The sequence below is a fragment of the Cornus florida genome, unplaced genomic scaffold (genome assembly GCF_030987335.1).
Source record: "Cornus florida cultivar Cherokee Brave unplaced genomic scaffold, ASM3098733v1 CherokeeBrave_3.0.0_Hap2_Chr01, whole genome shotgun sequence".
Lineage (NCBI taxonomy): Eukaryota > Viridiplantae > Streptophyta > Magnoliopsida > Cornales > Cornaceae > Cornus > Cornus florida.
The window spans coordinates 90,161,144-90,183,450 of NW_026775571.1; the positions used below are offsets into that span (position 1 = coordinate 90,161,144).

A 22,307-nucleotide genomic window follows, 5' to 3' on the forward strand; every position below is an offset into this window, starting at 1 on the left:
TTTATCTAATTGCGACCAAAATTTGATCATTTTGCAACCATAAAATTTGGCCGCAAAAGACCAATCCTTTCGCGACTATAATTTATTTGGTCGTTAATACTTTCACCAATTGAGACCAAACTTTGATCATTTTGTAACCATAAAATTTAGTCGTAAAAAACCAACTCTTTCGCAACCATAATTTATTTTGGTCGTTAATACTTTCACCAATTGAGACCAAACTTTGATCATTTTGCAACCATAAAATTTGGTCGTAAAGACCAATTCTTTCGCGACCATAATTTAGTTTGGTCATTAATAGTTTGACCAATTGCGACCAAACTTTGACCATTTTGCAACCATAAAATTTGGTCGTTAAAAATCAATCTTTTTGCGACCATAATTTATTTTGGTCGTTAATGTGCTTATCAATTGCGACCAAAATTTACTTTAGTCGCTAATATGTTAACTTTTACGACCAACTCATTTTGGTCGCAAATAGGATAGTATTTGTGACTTTTTCAGTTTGATTGCAAATAATTTGGTCGTAAAAAGCCCAATTTGTTGTAGTGAATGCTATCCATATCAAAATTTGAAAACAAAAACAGAGATTTTTTTATTTTTAAAAAAAATTCCACAAGGAACAACTCAATGTATAGAGGATGACTCTAATACCACTTGTTGAGTATGCGCAGCGGAATGGTAGTGGAATAATATGGATAGATAATCTGGAGAGGATGGTGAATAAATTTAACTTGCTCTTTTATCCAATTTTTACTTATTTTAATTTTATTGAAATAAAACTAAAATCAAATCACAAAGCAAAAATAAAGTGCAAGCAAAGTAAATAGAATTTAAGAGATGACACCAGAATTTTAGCGAGGAAACCCCAATTGGTAGAATAGACCAATTGTAATAGGAAAAACCTCGTTGACCTTTGTAGTCCTGAGATAAACGATTCACTATGTTTGAAGTAAAGTATACCAAATTTTGACTCAATCTCACATCCTATATATCGTTCTACCAAAAATCAATTGATGATAATCCCTGGCTTTGCAACTCCCCCGTCTAACAGCTCTCGACCTCAGGCTTACTCTTGATCTCTGTAGAAGAGTTGCAGGTAGATCAGACAACACTTTACGAATGCTCTGACCCCTTCAAAGTGTGATCGCTTCACCCATTTTCTTCTAGATCTGAATTTGATGAAGAATGAATGAATCTTGCTTTTTCGGAATTTCTGAATTTTCGATTATGCTTCAATTCCGATGAGATAGAGAACAACACTACTAAATCACTATTGTGTTTATGTGTGTGCTCTCAAAAATAAAATCAGAAAAATCAGATTGATTTTCTGAATAAAAATATCTCTCAAAGATGGCTTTCAATTGAATCTAAATTTTGTATGCAAAAGCTGTGTATAAATATATGGGTATGACAAGGTTTATATAGAGTTTAGAATGTCTTAATCCGTTTGAAAATATAGAAAATTTTATGTATAGGACTTGGAACAATTCTAAACCAAATAGGAAAGAATTCTGAAACAGGAAACTAGAAGTTGTATTACTGTCAGGACATCTTGAACTAGAGTGATTTTCTATCACGTGACAATATCCGGAGTGCCAGGCTCCACTTTTGAATCTCCTTGAAGAAGTCCAGGAAAATTATGAAATATCATATATTTTTTAATTTAAATGCATTAATTTGATTTTTTACACATTCGTTTCATATAATAATTAAATAGGAATATTTATGTTTTTTCTCGACTACTATATTCCTAACAACTAATTGAATAAAATATAACATATTGTTGATGAATGAAAAAATATTTTATAATTATTTGCTTCGATTATATTTTTAAAAAAATAAAAGAGAACAATATATATTTAAAGAAAGATGATATTACAACATCACATATACACTTTCTCACAGATAAATAAAATATTAGACATTACATATACTTGCCCCTTGACTAAAAGGCCACATAATATGATTTTGTTGGGCCTTGAAGAAGGGGGGGAGTAATTCTAATTCCTTGGGGCCACTCATTTCTTGATAATTGTACAATACGTATGGAATAGGAAACTATATGCATATAGATTGCTATAAAAAAACCCAACCAATCATAATCCTCGCCTGTCTCTATTTGGAGCTATATTTGTTTTATACAATAATTAAATTGAAAATTCATTAATGTACCCCCACCATCCAACTAAATAACCTACAGTAATGCCACCTCTCACTTGTGTAGTAAAATACCTACAGTAATAATGCAGTTACTGCAGTTGGATGGTGGTTATTTATTTACAATATTAATTCGAAATGAAAAGAGGCATGAAGAATAATTAGCACAGTATGGTAGGGAGAATATTGACAATAATTATTTGTTCATGTGTTTGAATTCGAACAAAACATTGGTTATCGTCAGAATCAATAATACATACTACAGGAACAAAAAGGTACAAGTCTTGTCAATTCTAAAAAATGGGACATATTTTGGCTCGTCAAAGTGAGAACAAACAAATACATTGGTTGTATGATATATGGTGTGAAATGGTTTACATGCCATTGACATACACGTGTGTGATAAGCCAGGTTTTGTAAAATTGGGCCCCCTTAAATTGTGGGAGCGAGTGAAGGGGACAAATTAATTTTATTAAAATTTGAGGGACTGCCAGAGCACGTTATGAATTGACAAGACTTGTACATAGTTCCTGTAGTATATATGGGAATTGAAAATGTCATCTTCACATTTATAAACTCTCGGTAAACCATTTGGATAAAAACAACTGAACTCTTCTAAGAGCATTTTCAATATTAAAATGTCAAATTTATATTTTGACAGTGTTACAGTGTTAAAATGTTATATTTTAATAATTCTGCTTCAATAATAAAAATATTATTTTTTAACACAACCATTATTCTTTTTCAATTACCATTCACACTATTCATATTTGCATCAGTAATGTTAATATTAGGCACATTCCAAGTCAAGTTGTAGACATTAAAAGGAAACTAAAATTAAACTTAATTAAAAAGAATAAAAAATTTAAAATATCTAATAAAAAAAGGACCCAAATATATATATATATATATATATATATATATATATATATATATATTTATAAATTTATATATTTGATTATATTATTATATAAATTTTTTTATATAATATTTTTATTTTTTTTGGAAATTTATATTATATATATATATATTTGATTATATTAATATTAAAAATATATATATATTTAGGGCAAATCATTTCAGCCTCATAAATCGCCTCTATCTCTATTCATTCGTTCACAACTCTGAAATTGTCCCTCTCTCTCTCTCTGCCACCGCAAACTACAAAATCTACAAGAATCAAATGTTCAAAACCCATATATTTAACTTTATCTTACTGTCTGCAAGAATCAAAAATCCAAAACCTATTAGCTATATCAATACCCATATCGGCCATATCATTTCAGATTGTTCAAAAAATCAAAACCCATATCTTTCAGTTTCCATATCCCACTGTTCCAGTTCGAGTTCGCGTTCCCAAGCTTCAGCCGCTGTCTCAAGCTTGCTACCCTCTCTTTCTTTGCAACTGCTAACTTGTATGTATGAGTTTTGTTTTAATTTTTTTTTTTTTTTCCCTGTAATTCTATTTTATGATCAAGGTCTGTAATTCTTGTTTTGCAAACTAAATCCTATTTGGTGAAATTTATTATGATCTTTTTTAAATATATATATCTATATATATATATACACACACACACAATATATATATATATGAAACCCTCTCTCTCTCTCTCTCTCTCTCTCTGAAATAGCTACTGCTATTTCTTGTGCTACAATTGGCATAAGAAATAGCAAAGTTAAAAAATAGCAGCCAAAATAGCATTGCATTGGAGAGCCTATTTTTAAGCCAACTTGCTATATTTTGAATTGGCAGCCCATATGGTAGCTCCATTGGAGATGCTCTTACTTGATGCCCTGCAAAGAGTTGGATAATTTTTTTTTTTGGATAAATTTAACTTATCTAAAAAATTATCAATTATTATTATTATTATTACTTGATGCCCTGTAAAGAGTTGAATAATTGTTTTGGATCGGTTGAATAATTGTTTTGGATCGGTTTGACAACATACGTATTATTTAAGTTAGGAGTATAATTTGAAAGTGAGATCTTCAAGAATTACCTCTCAAATTCTTGCCAACACCGCTATACCTTCAAAAAAAAAAAAAAAAAAAAAAAACTCTCAATTTACCAATTAAAAATATTAAACAAGGAAGGGATCAAAAGATTGAAGAGTTGAAAAATTTTAGAGGAAATATGGTTAGACTTTAGAAAGAAAGAAGAATTGAGCTCTCTGATTTGTGCAAGATTAGGAATTTAGAAGTTCCCTGTGCTATGGCTTAGTGATTGTTTAGAGCTTGTTTGGTTTGGGCCTATTTGGTTAGGCCTTTGTTTTAAAATCGTGGCTTAAATATTAGGCTTGTTTGAATGGGTTAAAATTGGGGGGAATAATACTACTATTATTTTATTTTAATTCTTTCTTTTTTAGAACATTGGGTAATCTTATTTCAGGAACAGGCATAAGAGGTGATATTACATTATTGCGTAATCTTATTCGTCATCGATCAATAATTTGCGAAGGTGCAAAATTTGTCCACACCGTTAGACCCACGTGAAATCATAAATTTGTGGTTCCTAACCATTACGTGCATGCATAAATTTCTCTATAAATAGCTTGCTTGATTGCTTCTTAATTGTAATATCCGTATTTTTTTTTATTAGGAATATTTATTATTTAGTTGACTTTTTAAGGAATATTAGAGATAATAGGTTTTTTTTTTAAAAAAAAAGTTGAAATTTTAAAGGGGATCCTAAATTAGCTCACCTACCAATATTCTTATCTTTATATTAGTTTTATTTTATTTTATTTTATTTTTCTCTATTGCGTAAAAGGAAGAAATAAAATAAGGGAGAAAGAGAGAAACAGAAGTTATCGATACTTCTTACCTTCTGCCGTAGCCGGGAGAAAGGACGGTGATCCAATCTTTACATAGGAAAGAAAGAGTTGCGTACTCAGGCAAGTTAATCTTGCTTTTTAATTTTATATTATATTTGTGACTTGATAAAAATATTATTTAAGGTTTTAAATCATATGAATTTATCGAAAATAAATTTAGTTTAGATTTGTCAAGGTTGATGTATATTATTTTAGTGTCATCTGAGTTACTAGAGTTCATTTTAATGATGATTAATCTTAGATTGACACATGGGTATTGTTTGAAAACATCAATTTTAAAACATGTATTCCTTAATTTAGTTATTTTATTTCCTGATAGATGACATATATATATAGAATTTTTGTTATATATATGAACTTGCGAAAATAATTATATATATAATTATTCTATATATATAATTATAGAATTTTTGTTATATATATACATGTTATTTTAAAATATGTATTCATTGAATCGTGTTAACCATATGGAGGTGTTGGTTACTGGGTACACAATGGTATATGTAATACATATGTTTACTAAACAATGATTTGACTGGACATAGATGGGTTAGATTGCATGTTAATTTGTTAGTGGATGACGTGGGTTTAAACTGGACATTTGAAACGGATTGGTTCTGTGTGCTATATAAAATAATTTTCTTTTTATTTAATTATTACTGTTTTAATTGATTTTAAATTAAAGAAAATTAGGATAAATAGTATTGCTATCCCAATAACTTAGGAAATTTCCAGAATATTAGTTCTAAGTGCACTAAACTTAGTTGTGCTGAAATACAGATTGTAAAATGACTGTTTGATGGTTTTACGAAATTAAGACCTGAAAAAGTATTATTTTCAGCGCTAAAAGGGAGAGTACGGAAAAACTATTAGGAGTTAGATTCTGAAATTTTGCAGGGTCTTATATTTAATGTTAGGTTTTATCTAGAAATTTTGTACTCTCACTAGTTGGGTCTTTAGAGTTCTGTTTTTAAATTAAAAGTGTATTTGTGTGTATTAATTATTAATTTAATTATTAATTAATAATGTATCTCATAAAAGGGTAGTCAGGGACTGACCCTATGATGACTTTTGGGTATGGTCAGGGACCTGCCTAATTGGGAGTGCACTACCCTATTATTATGGCTATGGGTCTAATGAGCCCTTATTGTGTGGACGTGATCAGGGATCATCTGGGGAGTAGACCAATCCAGCCACACGTGTGTTTTCGGTAGTCAGGGACTATACGATTCACACCACTTTATTGGATGTGAGCCCGGGGCTCATGTGAAATATGCGGATTTATTAAAAATAAATAATGGTTATTTATTGAGTTTATAATTAACTGGGTTATGCATAATTAATTAATGCATTTATTGAGTCGCTTATATATATGGGAATACAAAGTAAAGTTAGCTTGCTGAACAATGATTGTGTTTAGCATTTCTTGCTGAGCTTGTGAGCTCACCCCATTATCACATTTTAGGTGCTCGTAGAGTAGGAACGTGATGGAGACGCATGACAAAGTCGGATTTTAGCTCGGTTTTCTTTTATTATGATTATTGTAATAAAGTTAATGTTTTATGAAACTTTATCGAGTTGTTTCAGGGGTAATAGATGTTTTGTTGTGTTAGAGGGACTTTCACCTCTATTTATGGATTTGATTTATGTTTGTCAGACACTCATGTTAATAAATTGGATGATGGGATTCATTATAGTTATATTTTATGATGGATGTATGTGGAGAATTGGTGGAAGTTATACATCAGATTTTACATACAAGACAAAGAGTCTGTGTGTTAAAATTTAGGGTGTGACAGTTTGGTATCAGAGCCTAGGTTAAGAATTACGTGGCTAAATGAAGTGATAGTAAGAAAAGGAGCATATACTTATACGAATTTTTGCTCTCTTACCATGCTCCAGTTTAAAGTATAAGTTACTTGTGAGACTTATCATTGACATTCTTTATAGGAAATAGGATGTCAGGAGCTAGAAGAGGCAGAGGACGACCTGCTAGAGGCAGAGGTCAGGGAGGTGCTGGTCCTTGTGGTGTTGACCATGACAATGTTCTATTGGAGGATGCACCTTATGCGCCGAATCCTATGATTGGATTTATCAGAGATATACGTAAATTGGGAGCTATTGAATTTGTCGGACCTACCGATCCACTTGATGCAGGGAAGTGGATTGAAGATATGGAAAAGTATTTTGAGATGATGGACTGCACTGAGGTGCAGAAAAGGAAGATTGGTGCTTTTCTTTTATCTGGTGAGGCGCGCCAGTGGTGGCAGTCAGAGACCAGGATGGTTATGGACATTACAGCTATGACTTGGGATGATTTTAAAACTCGGTTCAACGACAAATACTTCCCACTATCAGTGAGGGAGAAGAAGGCAACTGAGTTTATGCAGCTGGAACAGAACAATGAGATGTCAGTCAGTGAGTACGAGAGGAAGTTTACAGAGCTATCCCGATTCGCTCCTCACATTGTTGTACATGAGTTGCACAAGGTTAGAAAGTTTGAGCGAGGGTTGATTTCTCATGTGAAGAAGTTTGTGGTGGGTCATCGTTATGATACATATGCTAAAGTGGTGGAATGTGCCATGGCGGTAGAGGAGAATAATATCATTGCCTTTCAGAAACAGAAGGAGCGTAGGGCAGAACAGAAAAGTAAGGGGGCTAGCAACTCTCAACAAAATCAGAGCAGCTCTCAACAGAATCAGAGGGGTCAGCAGCAGCAGACTCAGAGAAACTGGCAGGGTTAGTCTTGGCAGAGAGGGAGACAAGATTGGCGAGATTGGAAACGTCAGAGAGTTGGTGAAGGTGAGTAAACCACAGCTTTAGTACCAGCCACACCTCATGATGCACAGCCATATCAGTTCAGTGGGCATTGCTACAATTGTCGTGAGTAAGGACATTTGGCTCGTAATTGTCCCAAGCCTCACAAGAATAACCAGCAGAGAGGCCAGGCACCACAACAGCACAGAGGTACAAGGTTTAATACAGTTGTTCCAGATGGGAGACAGGACCGTGCACCACTAGAAGTGGAAGGTACACTTACTGTTTATGGCAATATAGCTAAAGTACTATTTGATTCAGGTTCTTCATATTCTTTTATTACATTATCATTTGTGGAGACATTGGGATTAGAACTTGGACATATGAGTAATTCCTTATCTATTGTAACTCCACTCGGGAGCCCGACGACACTTGATAGAATATGTCATGCTTGTCCTATTACAATTGGGGAATTGGAGTATCCTATTGATTTGATAGCATTGCGTATGAGAGACTTTGATGCTATACTGGGTATGGATTGGTTGGCTCGATATCATGCTCAGTTGGACTGTCATGAGAGGATTATTGTATTCTCAATTCCGGGACAGTCACTTTCTCGATATAAGTATGGAGAGTTTGAGGGCACCATGACTATGGGATTTCTCGCCCACATTGAGGTGGTTGAGCAATGTGTGACTATAGAGCAGTTGCCTACAGTGTCAGAGTTTGCAAATGTGTTTTAGGATATTCCAAGGTTGCCTCCTAGGAGGGTAATGGATTTATGTATCGACCTCACTCCTGGTACTTCACCTATCTCTAGGGCACCTTACAGAATGGCACCAGTTGAATAGAGTGAGTTGAAGAAGCAGACTCAAGAGTTGCAAGATCGGGGGTTTATTCGACCTAGCACATCACCTTGGGGAGTGCCTGTTCTATTTGTCAAGAAGAAGTATGGGTCACTCTGCTTATGTGTTGATTATCGTGCGCTGAATAAGGTCACTATTAAGAACAAGTACCCATTGCCACGCATTGATGACTTATTTAATCAACTCAGAGGGGCGCAATTGTTCTCTAAGATTGACTTGAGGACAAGTTACCATCAACTGAGGATTAGGGAGGAGGATATTCCCAAGACTGCCTTCAGGACTCGTTATGACCTTTTATGAGTTCTTAGTCATGCCTTTTGGGTTGACTAACGCCCCGGCAGCTTTTATGGATTTGATGAATCGAGTGTTTCGACCTTACTTGGATCAGTTTGTTATGGTATTTGTTGATGACATTCTGATATATTCCAAGACTAAGGAAGAGCATGAGAGACACTTAAACATTACACTTCAGACTCTACGTGAACATCAACTTTATGCTAAGTTTGAGAAGTGTGACTTTTGGCAGGAGCAGATTCAGTTTTTGGGGCATGTGATCTCTAAGGATGGAGTTTCAGTAGATTCTGCCAACGTGGAGGCTGTGATGAGTTGGAAACGGCCTACTACTGTCACTGAGATTCGTAGCTTCTTGGGACCGGCAGGATACTACAGGCGTTTCATTAAGGGTTTCTCCAAAATTGCTGCACCTTTGACTCGTTTGACTTGGAAGGATGTGAAGTTTGTTTGGGACCACCGCTGTGAGCAGGCATTTGAAGAGCTGAAGATGAGATTAACTTCGGCACCAGTTCTTACCATCCCTGTTAGTGGTGAAAGATTTGTGATCTACACAGATGCATCACTTCAGGGTCTTGGCTGTGTTTTGATGCAAGATGATAGGGTGGTAGCGTATGCGTCTAGGCAACTTAAGCCACATGAGCAGAATTACCCTACACATGACTTGGAGTTGGCAGCAGTAGTTCTTACATTGAAGGTGTGGAGGCATTATTTGTATGGCGAGAAATTTGAATTATTCTCTGATCACAAGAGCCTTAAATACCTCTACACTCAGAAGGAGTTGAATATGAGGCAATGGAGGTGGATGGAGAAGATGAAGGATTTTGATATGACCCTTCAGTATCATCCTGGAAAGGCGAATGTGGTAGCAGATGCCTTGAGTCGAAAACTGAGAGGATTAGTTGCCTTTATGATGATTCAGGAGTGGATGATGTTAGAGACATTGGCAGAGTTTTCTGTCATGCCGAGTTCTCAAGGTACACGGCTTTTCTTTGTAGTTTGACCGTACAGCCTACTTTGATCAGTCGGATCATTCATGCTCAGACTCAGGATGAAAAGTTACAAAATAAAGTAGGTGATGCTGTTAATGATGAGGGTAATGCCGATTGGACGTATGGAGCTGATAGTGGTATGAGATTTCGAGGTAGGCTATGTGTTCCAGACTTAGCAGACCTCAAGAGAGAGATTTTAGAAGAGGCACACCACTCTAGGTACACAGTGCACCCAGGCGGCACTGAGATGTATCATGATCTTAAGAGGCAGTTCTGGTGGGAAGGCATGAAACGTGATGTGGCAGAGTTTGTGTCTAGATGTCTTACTTGTCAGCGAGTGAAAGCTGAGCACCAGAGACCAGCAGGACTATTACAGCCTTTGCCCGTGCCTGAGTGGAAATGGGAGCATGTGACGATGGATTTTGTTGTGGGGTTATCGAGGTCGATACATAACCATGATGCAGTGTGGGTGATAGTGGACCAATTGACTAAATCAGCTCATTTTCTACCCATTCGAGCTACTGATACTGTAAAGGAATTGTGTAAGATCTACATTAGAGACATAGTTAAGCTTCATGGAGTGCCGGTGTCTATTGTCTCAGATCGTGATCCTCGTTTTTCATCTCGATTTTGGAGTAGTTTCCAAGCAGCTTTTGGTACTCCTTTGAGTTTGAGTACTGCTTTTCATCCTCAAACTGATGGCCAGTTCGAGAGGGTTATTCAGGTGTTGGAGGATATGCTTCATGCTTGTGTACTAGATTTTCGGGGCAGTTGGGAGGATCATATTCCATTGGTTGAGTTCACTTATAATAACAGCTATCAGGCTAGTATCGGCATGGCACCGTATGAGGCACTTTATGGTAGACCTTGTCGTTCACCTGTATGTTGGGCCGAGGTTGGTGATAGTAGTTTTTTGGGGCCAGAGTTGGTGCAAGAGACTACGGAGAGGGTTGCCATCATTCGAGATCGACTTCGCAGCTCAGAGTCGACAGAAGAGTTATGTAGATCGACGCCGTCGAGCTTTGGAGTTTAGTGTGGGAGATTTAGTGTTCTTAAAAGTATCACCAATGAAGGGGGTTACGAGATTTGGTAGAAAGAAAGGGAAGCTAGCTCCTCGATTTATTGGACCTTTTGAGATCATAGAGAGGATTGGGGAAGTGGCATATAGATTGGCTTTACCACCCAAACTCTCTGCTGTTCATAATGTTTTCCATGTCTCCATGTTAAGGAGGTGCTTGAGGGATGAAACACAGGTTGTTAACTGCACAGAGGTTCAGTTGTGCTCTAATACAACTTATGTTGAGACGCCTGTTCGCATTGTTGATCGTATGGTGAAACAGTTGAGGCGTGCAGAGATACCTCTAGTGAATGTGCAGTGGAATCATCAGGATGAGAGAGAGGCTACTTGGGAGCTAGAGTCAGAAATGAAGGGAAAATACCCACATCTCTTCGAATAAGGTACGCAAATTTCGAGGACAAAATTTCTTTTTAGGAGGGTAGAATGTAATATCCGTATTTTTTTTTTATTAGGAATATTTATTATTTAGTTGACTTTTTAAGGAATATTAGAGATAATAGGTTATTTTTAATAAAAAAAGTTAAAATTTTAAAGGGGATCCTAAATTAGCTCACCTACCGATATTCTTATCTTTATATTAGTTTTATTTTATTTTATTTTATTTTTCCCTATTGCGTAAAAGGAAGAAATAAAACAAGGGAGAAAGAGAGAAACAGAAGTTATCGATACTTCTTACCTTCTGCAGTAGCCGGGAGAAGGGACGGTGATCCAATCTTTACATAGGAAAGAAAGAGTTGCGTACTCAGGCAAGTTAATCTTGCTTTGTAATTTTATATTATATTTGTGACTTGATAAGAATATTATTTAAGGTTTTATATCATATGAATTTATCGAAAATAAATTTATTTTAGATTTGTCAAGGTTGATGTATATTATTTTAGTGTCATTTGCTGAGTTACTAGAGTTCATTTTAACGATGATTAATCTTAGATTGGCACATGGGTATTGTTTGAAAACATCAATTTTAAAACATGTATTCCTTAATTTAGTTATTTTATTTCCTGATAGATGACATATATATATATATATATATAGAATTTTTGTTATATATATGAACTTGCGAAAATAATTATATATATAATTATTCTATATATATAATTATAGAACTTTTGTTATATATATACATGTTATTTTAAAATATGTATTCATTGATTCATGTTAACCATGTGAAGGTGTTGGTTATTGGGTACACAATGGTATATGTAATACATATGTTTACTAAACAATGATTTGACTGGATATAGATGGGTCAAATTGCATGTTAATTTGTTAGTGAATGATGTGGGTTTAAATTGGACATTTGAAACGGATTGGTTCTGTGTGCTATATAAAATAATTTTCTTTTTATTTAATTATTACTGTTTTAATTGATTTTAAATTAAAGAAAATTAGGAAAAATAGTATTGCTATCCCAATAACTTAGGAAATTTCCAGAATATTAGTTCTAAGTGCACTAAACTTAGTTGTGCTGAAATACAGATTGTAAAATGACTGTTTGATGGTTTTACGAAATAAAGACCTGAAAAAGTATTATTTTTAGCACTAAAAGGGAGAGTACGGAAAAACTATTAGGAGTTAGATTCTGAAATTTTGCAAGGTCTTATATTTAATGTTAGGCTTTATCTAGAAATTTTGTACTCTCACTAGCTGGGTCTTTAGAGTTCTGTTTTTAAATTAAAAGTGTATTTGTGTGTATTAATTATTAATTTAATTATTAATTAATAATGTATTTCATAATTCACTATAATTAGCAATTAATGGATGAGTTCAGATTAGTTGGAGGGGTAGTCAGGGACTGACCCTATGATGACTTTTGGGTATGGTCAGGGACCTGCCTAATTGGGAGTGCACTACCCTATTATTATGGTCATGGGTCTAATGAGCCCTTATTGTGTGGACGTGATCAAGGATCATCTGGGGAGTAGACGTACAATCCAGCCACACATGTGTTTTCGGTAGTCAGGGACTATACGATTCACACCACTTTATTGGATGTGAGCCCGGGGGCTCATGTGAAATATGCGGATTTATTAAAAATAAATAATGGTTATTTATTGAGTTTATAATTAACTGGGTTATGCATAACTAATTAATGCATTTATTGAGTCGCTTATATATATGGGAATACAAAGTAAGGTTAGCTTGCTGAACAATGATTGTGTTTAGCATTTCTTGCTGAGCTTGTGAGCTCATCCCATTATCACATTTCAGGTGCTTGTAGAGTAGGAACGTGAAGGAGACGCATGACAAAGTCGGATTTTAGCTCGGTTTTCCTTTATTATTATTATTGTAATAAAGTTAATGTTTTATGAAACTTTATCGAGTTGTTTCAGGGGTAATAGATGTTTTGTTGTGTTAGAGGGACTTTCACCTCTATTTATGGATTTGATTTATGTTTGTCAGACACTCATGTTAATAAATTGGATGATGGGATTCATTATAGTTATATTTTATGATGGATGTATGTGGAGAATTGATGGAAGTTATACATCAGATTTTACATACAAGACAAAGAGTCTGTGTGTTAAAATTTGGGGTGTGACATTAATGCTACACCCATCCCCACATAAAGAAATTCTTTGTTATATATATATGTATATATATAAAACCTTGCTTTTGTTTCCATGGAATCCTCTGTACCAACCTCACTTCAAACCCTAGTCAATGAGATCAAAGAAGAGATGTTCTCTACTAGTAGTAGTACTAATTCTATTGATGTTTATTCATTTGTTTCTCCTTCAGCTTATGACACTGCATGGTTAGCCATGGTTCCAAACCTTGAACGAAGGGATTGTCCATGTTCAAGTGTTGCTTGGATTGGGTTCTCGATAACCAAAGAGACCAAGGGTTTTGGGGAGAGGATCAATACACCATTGATACTCTTCCTGCAACTCTTGCTTGCATGGTTGTGCTCAAAACGTGGAATGTTGGGGATAAAAACATAAAAAAAGGTATATATATATACAGTAGTCTTTTTTCTTGTAATTACAGTCAACACTAACATTATTTGTATCATTGGGCTTCCCAACTCTTAATTTTCTTTCGAAAAGAGGAGGAGATACTGTAATTAAGGATCATAAGCCTCCCAAGTTCGGTTTTTTGTCTTGCATGTGTTGTTCTGTGCTTTTAAATCGACAATGGAAGAATTTTAATTCGTTAATCTAATAATTTTAAATCGACAACACAACAATTACGTAAATGTGTTGAATTCTTGATTTAATAGCAAGTGTCGATGAGTTACAATATGGTATAATATGTTACATGAGTGTTGGATTTTCAATGCATGAGTGTTACATCAATATTGTTATACGAGTGTTATATAGATTTAATACCCTTCATATATATGTTTAGTACATTTGCAAATATTAATGGAAAAATAATGACATAGTGTTAGACCATTTAGTTAAATAAAAACTAATAAAGTTGACACATTTATTTGCATTTAAGCTCAGGGGCGGAGCCCGAAATTTGGTTCCGGGGAGCATGTTAACATTGACAAAATAATTTTTTTTCAAGTATGCCGAAAATATAATAGTGCAACAACAGTGTATTAGACTAAGTGAATAAAAAATGAATAAGAAGATAAAAAAGAAAAAAAAGGGTTATTGCACATAAATTATGCATGAGTGTAAGAAAAAATAAATTTTTAAGAAGAAAAATGAATTTTTTAAGGAGAAAATGAAATAAAAAGAAAAAAATATGAGAGAATTTTGAGGAAAAAATAGATTTTAATTGTAGAAAGAGAATGCAAAAATTTTTGAAGATGACAAAAAGAAATTTTAAGAATAAGAAGGAAAATGAATAAAGAATTAAAGACGTTTTTAGAAATATATAATTTTATGAGGATAACTTATAAATTTTATGAGGGTGTTTTATAAATATTTTAAAATTATATGCATATAATAAAATAAAATTTAGTAGATTTAGAAGCAAAGGGGTCATTTTAATAATTTAATGGAGGCATTTTATCAATTTTTACAAATATATGTATAAAAAAAAATAAAAAATTATAATGGGGCAGAATGGGCAAGGGGGAGCTGGGCACATGCTGCCACGTACTGTGTAAGCTAGTGAGTGATCAGTATCAATAATAATTTCATATCACCGTACAAGGTACGTTACTTTCTTAGTTCCGAGTGACTAATCAATTATTTTAACTTTTTCTATATATTGTGCAAAAAGTCTGGACGCTCCAAGGTTCAATTTCATTTTCATGGTTCACTTTCAGTACTTTTCAGTTTCTGAAGTTTTGAAATTGAAAAGACAACATTTCATGGTTCACTTCAAGTGGTTTTGAGGGAAATGTTTTGTTTTCCTGTGAGCCAAACACGGTTTTCTAATTTTCAATTTTTATAAAACAAAAAACTCAATCCACACTGGTAAACCTAAACCAAAAATCAAAAGAAAAACACACTGACGCTGACCATTGTTTTATTTTTCTTTGTATATCATTTAATGAGATGATATAAGCATGCTATTAATTTCTTTCGACATTTTAGGATTGGAATTTATTCACGCAAACATGGAGATGCTTCTAATCAAAGTAAAACAAGACGGATATCCTCGTTGGTTTTCTATTGTTTTCCCTGCAATGGTTGAATTTTCTCAAGCAAAAGGTCTAGAAATTGTCTTCCCTGACGAGCTCAAAGGAGAAGTGTTGGATGTTTTCTTCCACAGGCAACGGATTCTTGAAATGTAAATCCTTACCTATAAATATACATATATACACACATACATATTTATATATTTTTTGAATTTTTGTTGTAGTGATAATTATTGTTGAACAAAAATATTTATAATCAGTAATATGTATGCATGTATTTGTAGGGAAGAACTTGTAGATAAATACCATTATCCTCCACTGCTGTCATATTTAGAGGCCTTGCCATCAACATATGATATTGATCAAGAAGATATAGTGATGCACTTGAATGGATCAGACGGCTCGTTGTTCCAATCACCTTCTGCCACGGCATGCGCCTATATGACTACTGGAAATCAGAAGTGCATGGACTACTTAGTCTCTCTAGTTCGAAGTTGTGGTCATGGAGGTTATGAAAAGCTGCTTAATTCTATATATGATTTTATATTACCAATTCTCAAGGCTTCATTAATTTCTGTATGTGTGTAGGAATTAATGTATATATAGAATTCTGAACTTGTTTTTTGGTGCAGTTCCTTCACTTTTTCCCATGGATGAGGAGTTCATAAAGCTTTGTATGATAAATCAAATTCAAAGATTAGGGTTGTCCGAGCATTTCAATGAGGAGATCGAAAACACTTTATCAGAGGTGTACAGGTAATGTATCATATATATACAATTAAGATCCAAATAATGAGGAGATTGAAACTTAAAACAGTTAATAGTTAGTGCTTAATTAGAAAATTCTTAATTTTCATTTTTATGAAACAACACGTACCCTACTAATTAATATGCCCGATTATTGTTATGTACTAACCTCATTAGTCTTTTTGAAAATTTTAACTTGAACACTCAGGATGTATAAGAAACAAGAATCACTAATGACAAAAGTTAAATTAGCACCGGCAAAAATATACAAGGATGCTTTGGCTTTTAGGCTTTTGCGGATGCAAGGGTACAATGTGACTCCATGTATGTCTTTCAGACCTCTCATGTAAATACTCCTTAATTTTGTGTCATACTAATTTTGAAATTTATAATGTGCAGGGACATTTTGTAGGTTTCTACTCCATGAAGATGTTGTAGCTCATATAGAAGAAAACTTAAAAGTGTTTACAAGTGCAATGTATAATGTTTACAGAGCAACAGATCTTATGTTCTCAGGAGAATATGAACTAGAGGAGGCAAGGTCATTTTCAAGGAAATTACTTGAGAAATCCATGAGTACATTGGGAAACAGAAACGATAATCTTTTCATGTTACCAAATTTTCAAAATTTGGTAATTTTCTATTCCTAGCTTATAATCTTTTTTGCTTGATAATCCAACTCCTAGTTTCTTGCATATTTCCTCAAATACCATTTAATTGTTTTAATTTGAATAGTAAAGGCAATTATGACATTAGAAAATGCTTTGTGTGATTCGGGGTTTTATTATTTATTATTATTATTTTATTTTAGGAGAATAGGAGAGTGGAGTACTGTCTTGCAACGCTTGTGAAGCATGAATATTCAATACTCAAAGTTATTGTATATTAATCACATTAATCATATGACTCCATAATTTTGCATAGATCGAGCATGAGTTGACAGTTCCATGGATTGCTCGCCTTAATCATCTGGATCACAGAAAGTGGATTGATTTTAATAACGTCCGCTCTCTGTGCATTGGAAAGGTCTCCTTCTATAGGTACAAGTCAGTCTTTAGATTTTTAAATTTCATACTAATATGATTGCTATTTTTAATGAAAAAAACTATAAAATGTTAGGTTATCATGTCTTCAAAATGACAAGCTAATGCAACTTGCTGTGGAGAACTATGAGTTTCGGCAATCAATCTACAGGAAAGAATTGGAGGAACTTAAAAGGTACATGCATATATATATATATACACACACACACAAACATGACAGTTATATTCATGCATATATAGTAATATGTAATTAATCAAAATGACTTGTCTATTTCATCATTTGGTGGTCCAAGGAATGGGGTCTTAGTGAAATGGGATTTGGGAGGGAGAAAACTACTTACTGTTACTTTGCCGTTGCAGTGAGTAGTTCTCTTCCTCACAATTCCCCTGTTCGAATGGTAGTTGCCAAGAGTGCAATACTTGTTACAATTGCTGATGATTTTTTTGATATGAAAGGTTCTCTGAATGAGTTAACAGCAATTAACGAATGTGGTTCTAAGGTGTGTATATATATATATATATATATATGCTTTTATTTTCAGTCTAGAATTACTTAAGAATTCGAACACCTTGCATAGTACTTTTTTTTATATTTTTATTTTATAACAGATGGGATGGTAAAGGCTTAAGCGGCCATGGTAAGATTATCTTTCATGCCCTTAACAATTTTGTGAGGGACTTTGCAGCCAAACAACTCCATCGACAAGGGAGTAACATAACAAATGATCTACAAGATATAGTAAGTTTTTTTACATGTGTAGTTCAACTAGTTACTTCACAAATGCTTGAGCTATTTATCAAGTAAAGCTCGAAATAATTTAGAAAATCTTGTGTGAAAGTGGCGCGAAACATTTGTTTCGTGGCTAACAGAAACTATATGGAGCAAGAGTGGATATATACCATCCATCGACGAATACCTTGAAACAGGCATGATATCGATTGCTACGCACAATATAGTTCTTTTGGCTTCGTGTTTTATGAATCCGAGCTTGCCTCACAAACTACTCAAGCCTGCGCAGTACGAAACTATCATGAAATTGCTCATGGTCAATGGTCGCTTGTTGAATGACATTCAAAGCTACCAGGTTAGTTAATTAACTAATGTACCTTTTCATGAACACGTAAACATTTTCTCTTTTGGAAAGTTCAAGCGCACACATACACCCCTACAATATTGCTCTGTCATGGCTCGTACACTCAGCTTCATCTTTTTGGATGAGAGATCATAACATTTGGATTAATGCCCACTATTAACATGTAAACGTTCTAAAATATTTCATATATATTCATATATTGTGCAGAAGGAACAAGAGGATGGGAAAATGAACCTTGTTTTGCTTGATTTGAAAGAAAATCCACGGGCAGACATTGAAAGCTCAATCACTAATGTAAGGGAGATATTGGAAGAAAAGAAGAAAGAGTTACTTGAACATGTTTTGATGGATGGCTTTAATGATTTGCCCAAACCATGCAAGCATATCCATTTATCATGTCTGAAAGTATTTCAAATGTTTTTCAACTCTAGCAACCGATTCGACTCCAATACAGATCTCCTTTTAAGACATAATGAATGCAATTTACGATCCATTGGAATACCAAAATCAAAAGGGTGTGAAGACTCTACCATCGATTCAGTTGAGACCGAAGATGGAAAATATGATCATCAACTTGGTTCGTTACAATCAAAGCTTCAAACATCATGGAAGTAGAAGTTTTTTTGTTAGACAACACTTTGTTCCAAAGACTATATCAAGAAATGGCTGCGCAGAAGTGTTCGTTCCTTTGAAACTCAGTTTATGCTTCATTTGAATCAGTTTGATATTAGCATTAGCTACATATGTATTTTAAGGCCAGCCTACAATAGCTGGAGTATGGTACTTGCATGTCTTGTTGCTATGTAATAAGTGTATCATATATATATGAATCAATTGGTGAAACAGGTTTTGTTCTTGATTTAATCTAGAAGTGTATTCTCCAATATATGATTAATTGGATCTATTTATAGGCTCGACCTACATTGATCATATGCTAACATCATACCACAACTCCTCTTTCACAACCTGTTACCTCACCACAATCCTGAAATCCCTGATAAATTACTATAGCTTCCTTCACCATCACACCCAATTATTTCACACTCAATTTTTATTTTTTCGATAATTTCTATAACTTATCTTTTATTTTATTTTATTTTTGATAATTTCTAAATTGGATTTATTGTTCACATATAGATAAAGTAGTAAAAATACAGGTCATATCAGATTTGTCTTCTGAAACATCTGTGTCGCTGCTATGCATATTCTTTAATCTTATGGGTTGGGAATCATTGAGTTACAACCCTAGGTGGTAGTAACAAGTTTCCGTTCACTTCTAAACTTTTGAGCAAGTAAATTAGTTAGCTTATTGAGGTAGCAAGTCGTGATGGTTAATTTACCAACACATTGTACATACATTTTCTTTGTTTTGAATTTAAGGGTTGTGAGATTAGTGTGGGGCTGGGCCTGGCGCTGGGTTGTAGTTTCGAAATGTTCGTCGGCCTTCTCCGTGAGTGCCTTTGGGCTCGCTGGTTGGGCTTACTTTTACTAAAACCCAACTCATTATATTTATGTTGCATGCAATATGGGGTTCAAATTCTACGAAAGGTACCCACACACGTCTCGCGTGTCCTTTGTATACTGTCCCTTGACAAATTCATAGTCAAAATTTGGTTTCACATCTGTATGACCTAATTAATTAATTGAATTTCTTAGAAAAATCCAAGAATATACTTATATATGATCAATCCTCATTTATATATGAGTTGACTTGGTTGACTATCTCTACCAGATTATTGTAAACTTGTACATGTACGTGTACATGTACTTGATTCTTATTTTGGCTAAAAAGAGAAGACAATCATTCTCTAACTTGTTTATTTATTTAATATTTTTTTTTCATTGTATGTGTATATTTTTTCATTAGTTTATTCTATTTTGTGTGTTCAGGATTACACCATATTGTTATTTTGTATGTTCAGGATTACTCCCTATTCTATATATATTTTTTTCATTGTATGTGTATATTTTGTCATTAGTTTACTCCCTATTGTTATTTGTGGTGGGAAAAAGTATCTATTATACTGAAGTATTGTCACATCAAGCGGTAAGTATATTAATTGAATTCCATCTTTCACATTTGTTGCTATTTTCCCTCACATTCTCTTTGCATACAAGAAGTCCAAGAAGGGTCACCTTCATGACGTTTTCATTTTGGAAAATTGTATTTCAACTTGCATCATTACTTAGGGCCCATTTAGTAATCACTTTTATTTCGTGCCTTTTCTTTGATCCATTTTTGTTTTAGAGTGTGTTCAACACTATTTTAAAATTTATTTGGTAATGTAAATTTGCTACAAGATTTTTGTAAACAAAAACATGAAAGCATATTCGTTAAAAAGTGTTGTAAGTTTGAAAATTTGAATGGTTAGTTAAAAATGTCATTTTAGATTTTTTTTTGGAATAGTGCTTTGCTATAATGCTGAAACAAACAAAAACATCATTTTTATGCTTCTGATTTTGATATCAATTTTGGAAGTGCTTTGATACTATTCAAATAAAAGCAAATGTTACAAACATGTTTTATGTTTTGGCTTCGCTACAGTACAATAGCAAAAGCAAAACACACGAAGCACATGCATTAGCAAAACAACCTTACCTGTTTGTCTAGTGTCTTTGCTTCGTATTTTTTGTTTTTGCTAGTACATTGTAACGAAACAAAAGTACGAAACATGTTTGGTAATATTTGCTATGTTTTTAAATAGTATCGAAGTACTTTCAAAATTGAGGTCAAAATCGAAAGCATCAAAATGATGCTTTTGTTTGTTTTTGCACTGTAGCAAAGTATTGTTCGAAAGATTTTTTTTTTTCTTTCTAAAATAACATTTTTAACTAACCATTCAAATTTTCAAACTTGCAACACTATTTACCAAACATGCTTTCATATTTTTGCTTCTAAAAATCTTGTAAATAATTTAGGTTATCAAACAAGTTTTTAAATAGTGTTGAACACACCCTTAAAATAGAAACATTACTTTTATTTCGGGTAAAAGTAAAGGCGCAAAATAACTGTGGTTGCCAAACGAGCCCATGAGATAAACTCTACTCTCTTCTCTATAAGTCCGTTGTTATATTATAGTTCTTTCATTTTAAAACAAACATGAGATAAACTCTATTCTCTTCTGGTCTTTTCCTCCAACTTCTACAACCTAAATGTAATCATTGTTAATTTGAGAGTAATATTAACTACAACATTTTTAGCGACAAAAGTGAAAGCAGGCATGGACCCATTCGCCCCCATTGAGTTTTATTTATTTACAAAATTATCTATATATTTTGTAAATTTTTTTAAAATGTCTATACTTTTTAATTAAAATTTTAGATATGCCTCCAATTAATTTCTAATGATACTCATTATACATTATTATTGTTCAAAGTTGCCTCCTATCATACAAATCTCTAGGTCTGCCACGGAGTGAAAGTGACATGCATTTTTACTATCTACCGTGCAAGCATGAGAATGCATGTTCGAGTTCAAAAGTAATCATAGTTTATGCAAATAATGTGAAGTTAAGTTTGTATTCATTCTGTTTCTTCTACGGTCTTTATTAACAGCGACTAACAACAAGTGATTGACTTCTTTTTTACTCTCTGTGAGATACCTCTACAATATAAGTCCATTCTGCAAAGATGTTAATGTCGCCTCCATAAATTTGAAACCAAAACCATTTGTGGGGATTACGAATTATTTGTGAATAAAAATCAGTTTGTTAAATCGCAAGGGTTGACTTAGTTGAAAAAGACTTCAGCCCTAGTGTCTCGTGACGTATAAGATCCAATAATCGATTTTTGCTGGGTGCAAACAATTATTTGGAGGAGTGTGTAAGTACCAACTAGGAAAAAAAATAAAAAATCAACTTGTTGAGTTCATACATTCTACAAATTGATTGTCTTTGTGAATC

At 33.6% G+C, this 22,307-nt stretch overlaps 2 protein-coding genes and 1 pseudogene across 2 annotated transcripts; all 3 read left to right on the forward strand.

Moving 5' to 3' along the window:
• Window positions 1-6,952: 6,952 nt before the first annotated feature.
• On the forward strand, window positions 6,953-8,494 carry LOC132277177 (uncharacterized). Its single transcript, XM_059778955.1, has 2 exons — window positions 6,953-7,733; window positions 7,887-8,494. The coding sequence occupies exons 1-2, from the start codon at window positions 6,953-6,955 to the stop codon at window positions 8,492-8,494; spliced, it is 1,389 nt and encodes a 462-aa protein (XP_059634938.1).
• Window positions 8,495-8,963: 469 nt separating this feature from the next.
• LOC132277187 (uncharacterized mitochondrial protein AtMg00860-like) lies at window positions 8,964-9,498 on the forward strand. The gene is made up of 2 exons (XM_059778965.1): window positions 8,964-9,380; window positions 9,466-9,498. Exons 1-2 carry the CDS (start codon window positions 8,964-8,966, stop codon window positions 9,496-9,498), a joined length of 450 nt encoding a protein of 149 aa, XP_059634948.1.
• A 5,884-nt stretch (window positions 9,499-15,382) lies between these two features.
• Window positions 15,383-19,160, forward strand: LOC132306903 ((E,E)-geranyllinalool synthase-like; annotated as a pseudogene).
• The last annotated feature ends 3,147 nt before the right edge of the window (window positions 19,161-22,307 follow it).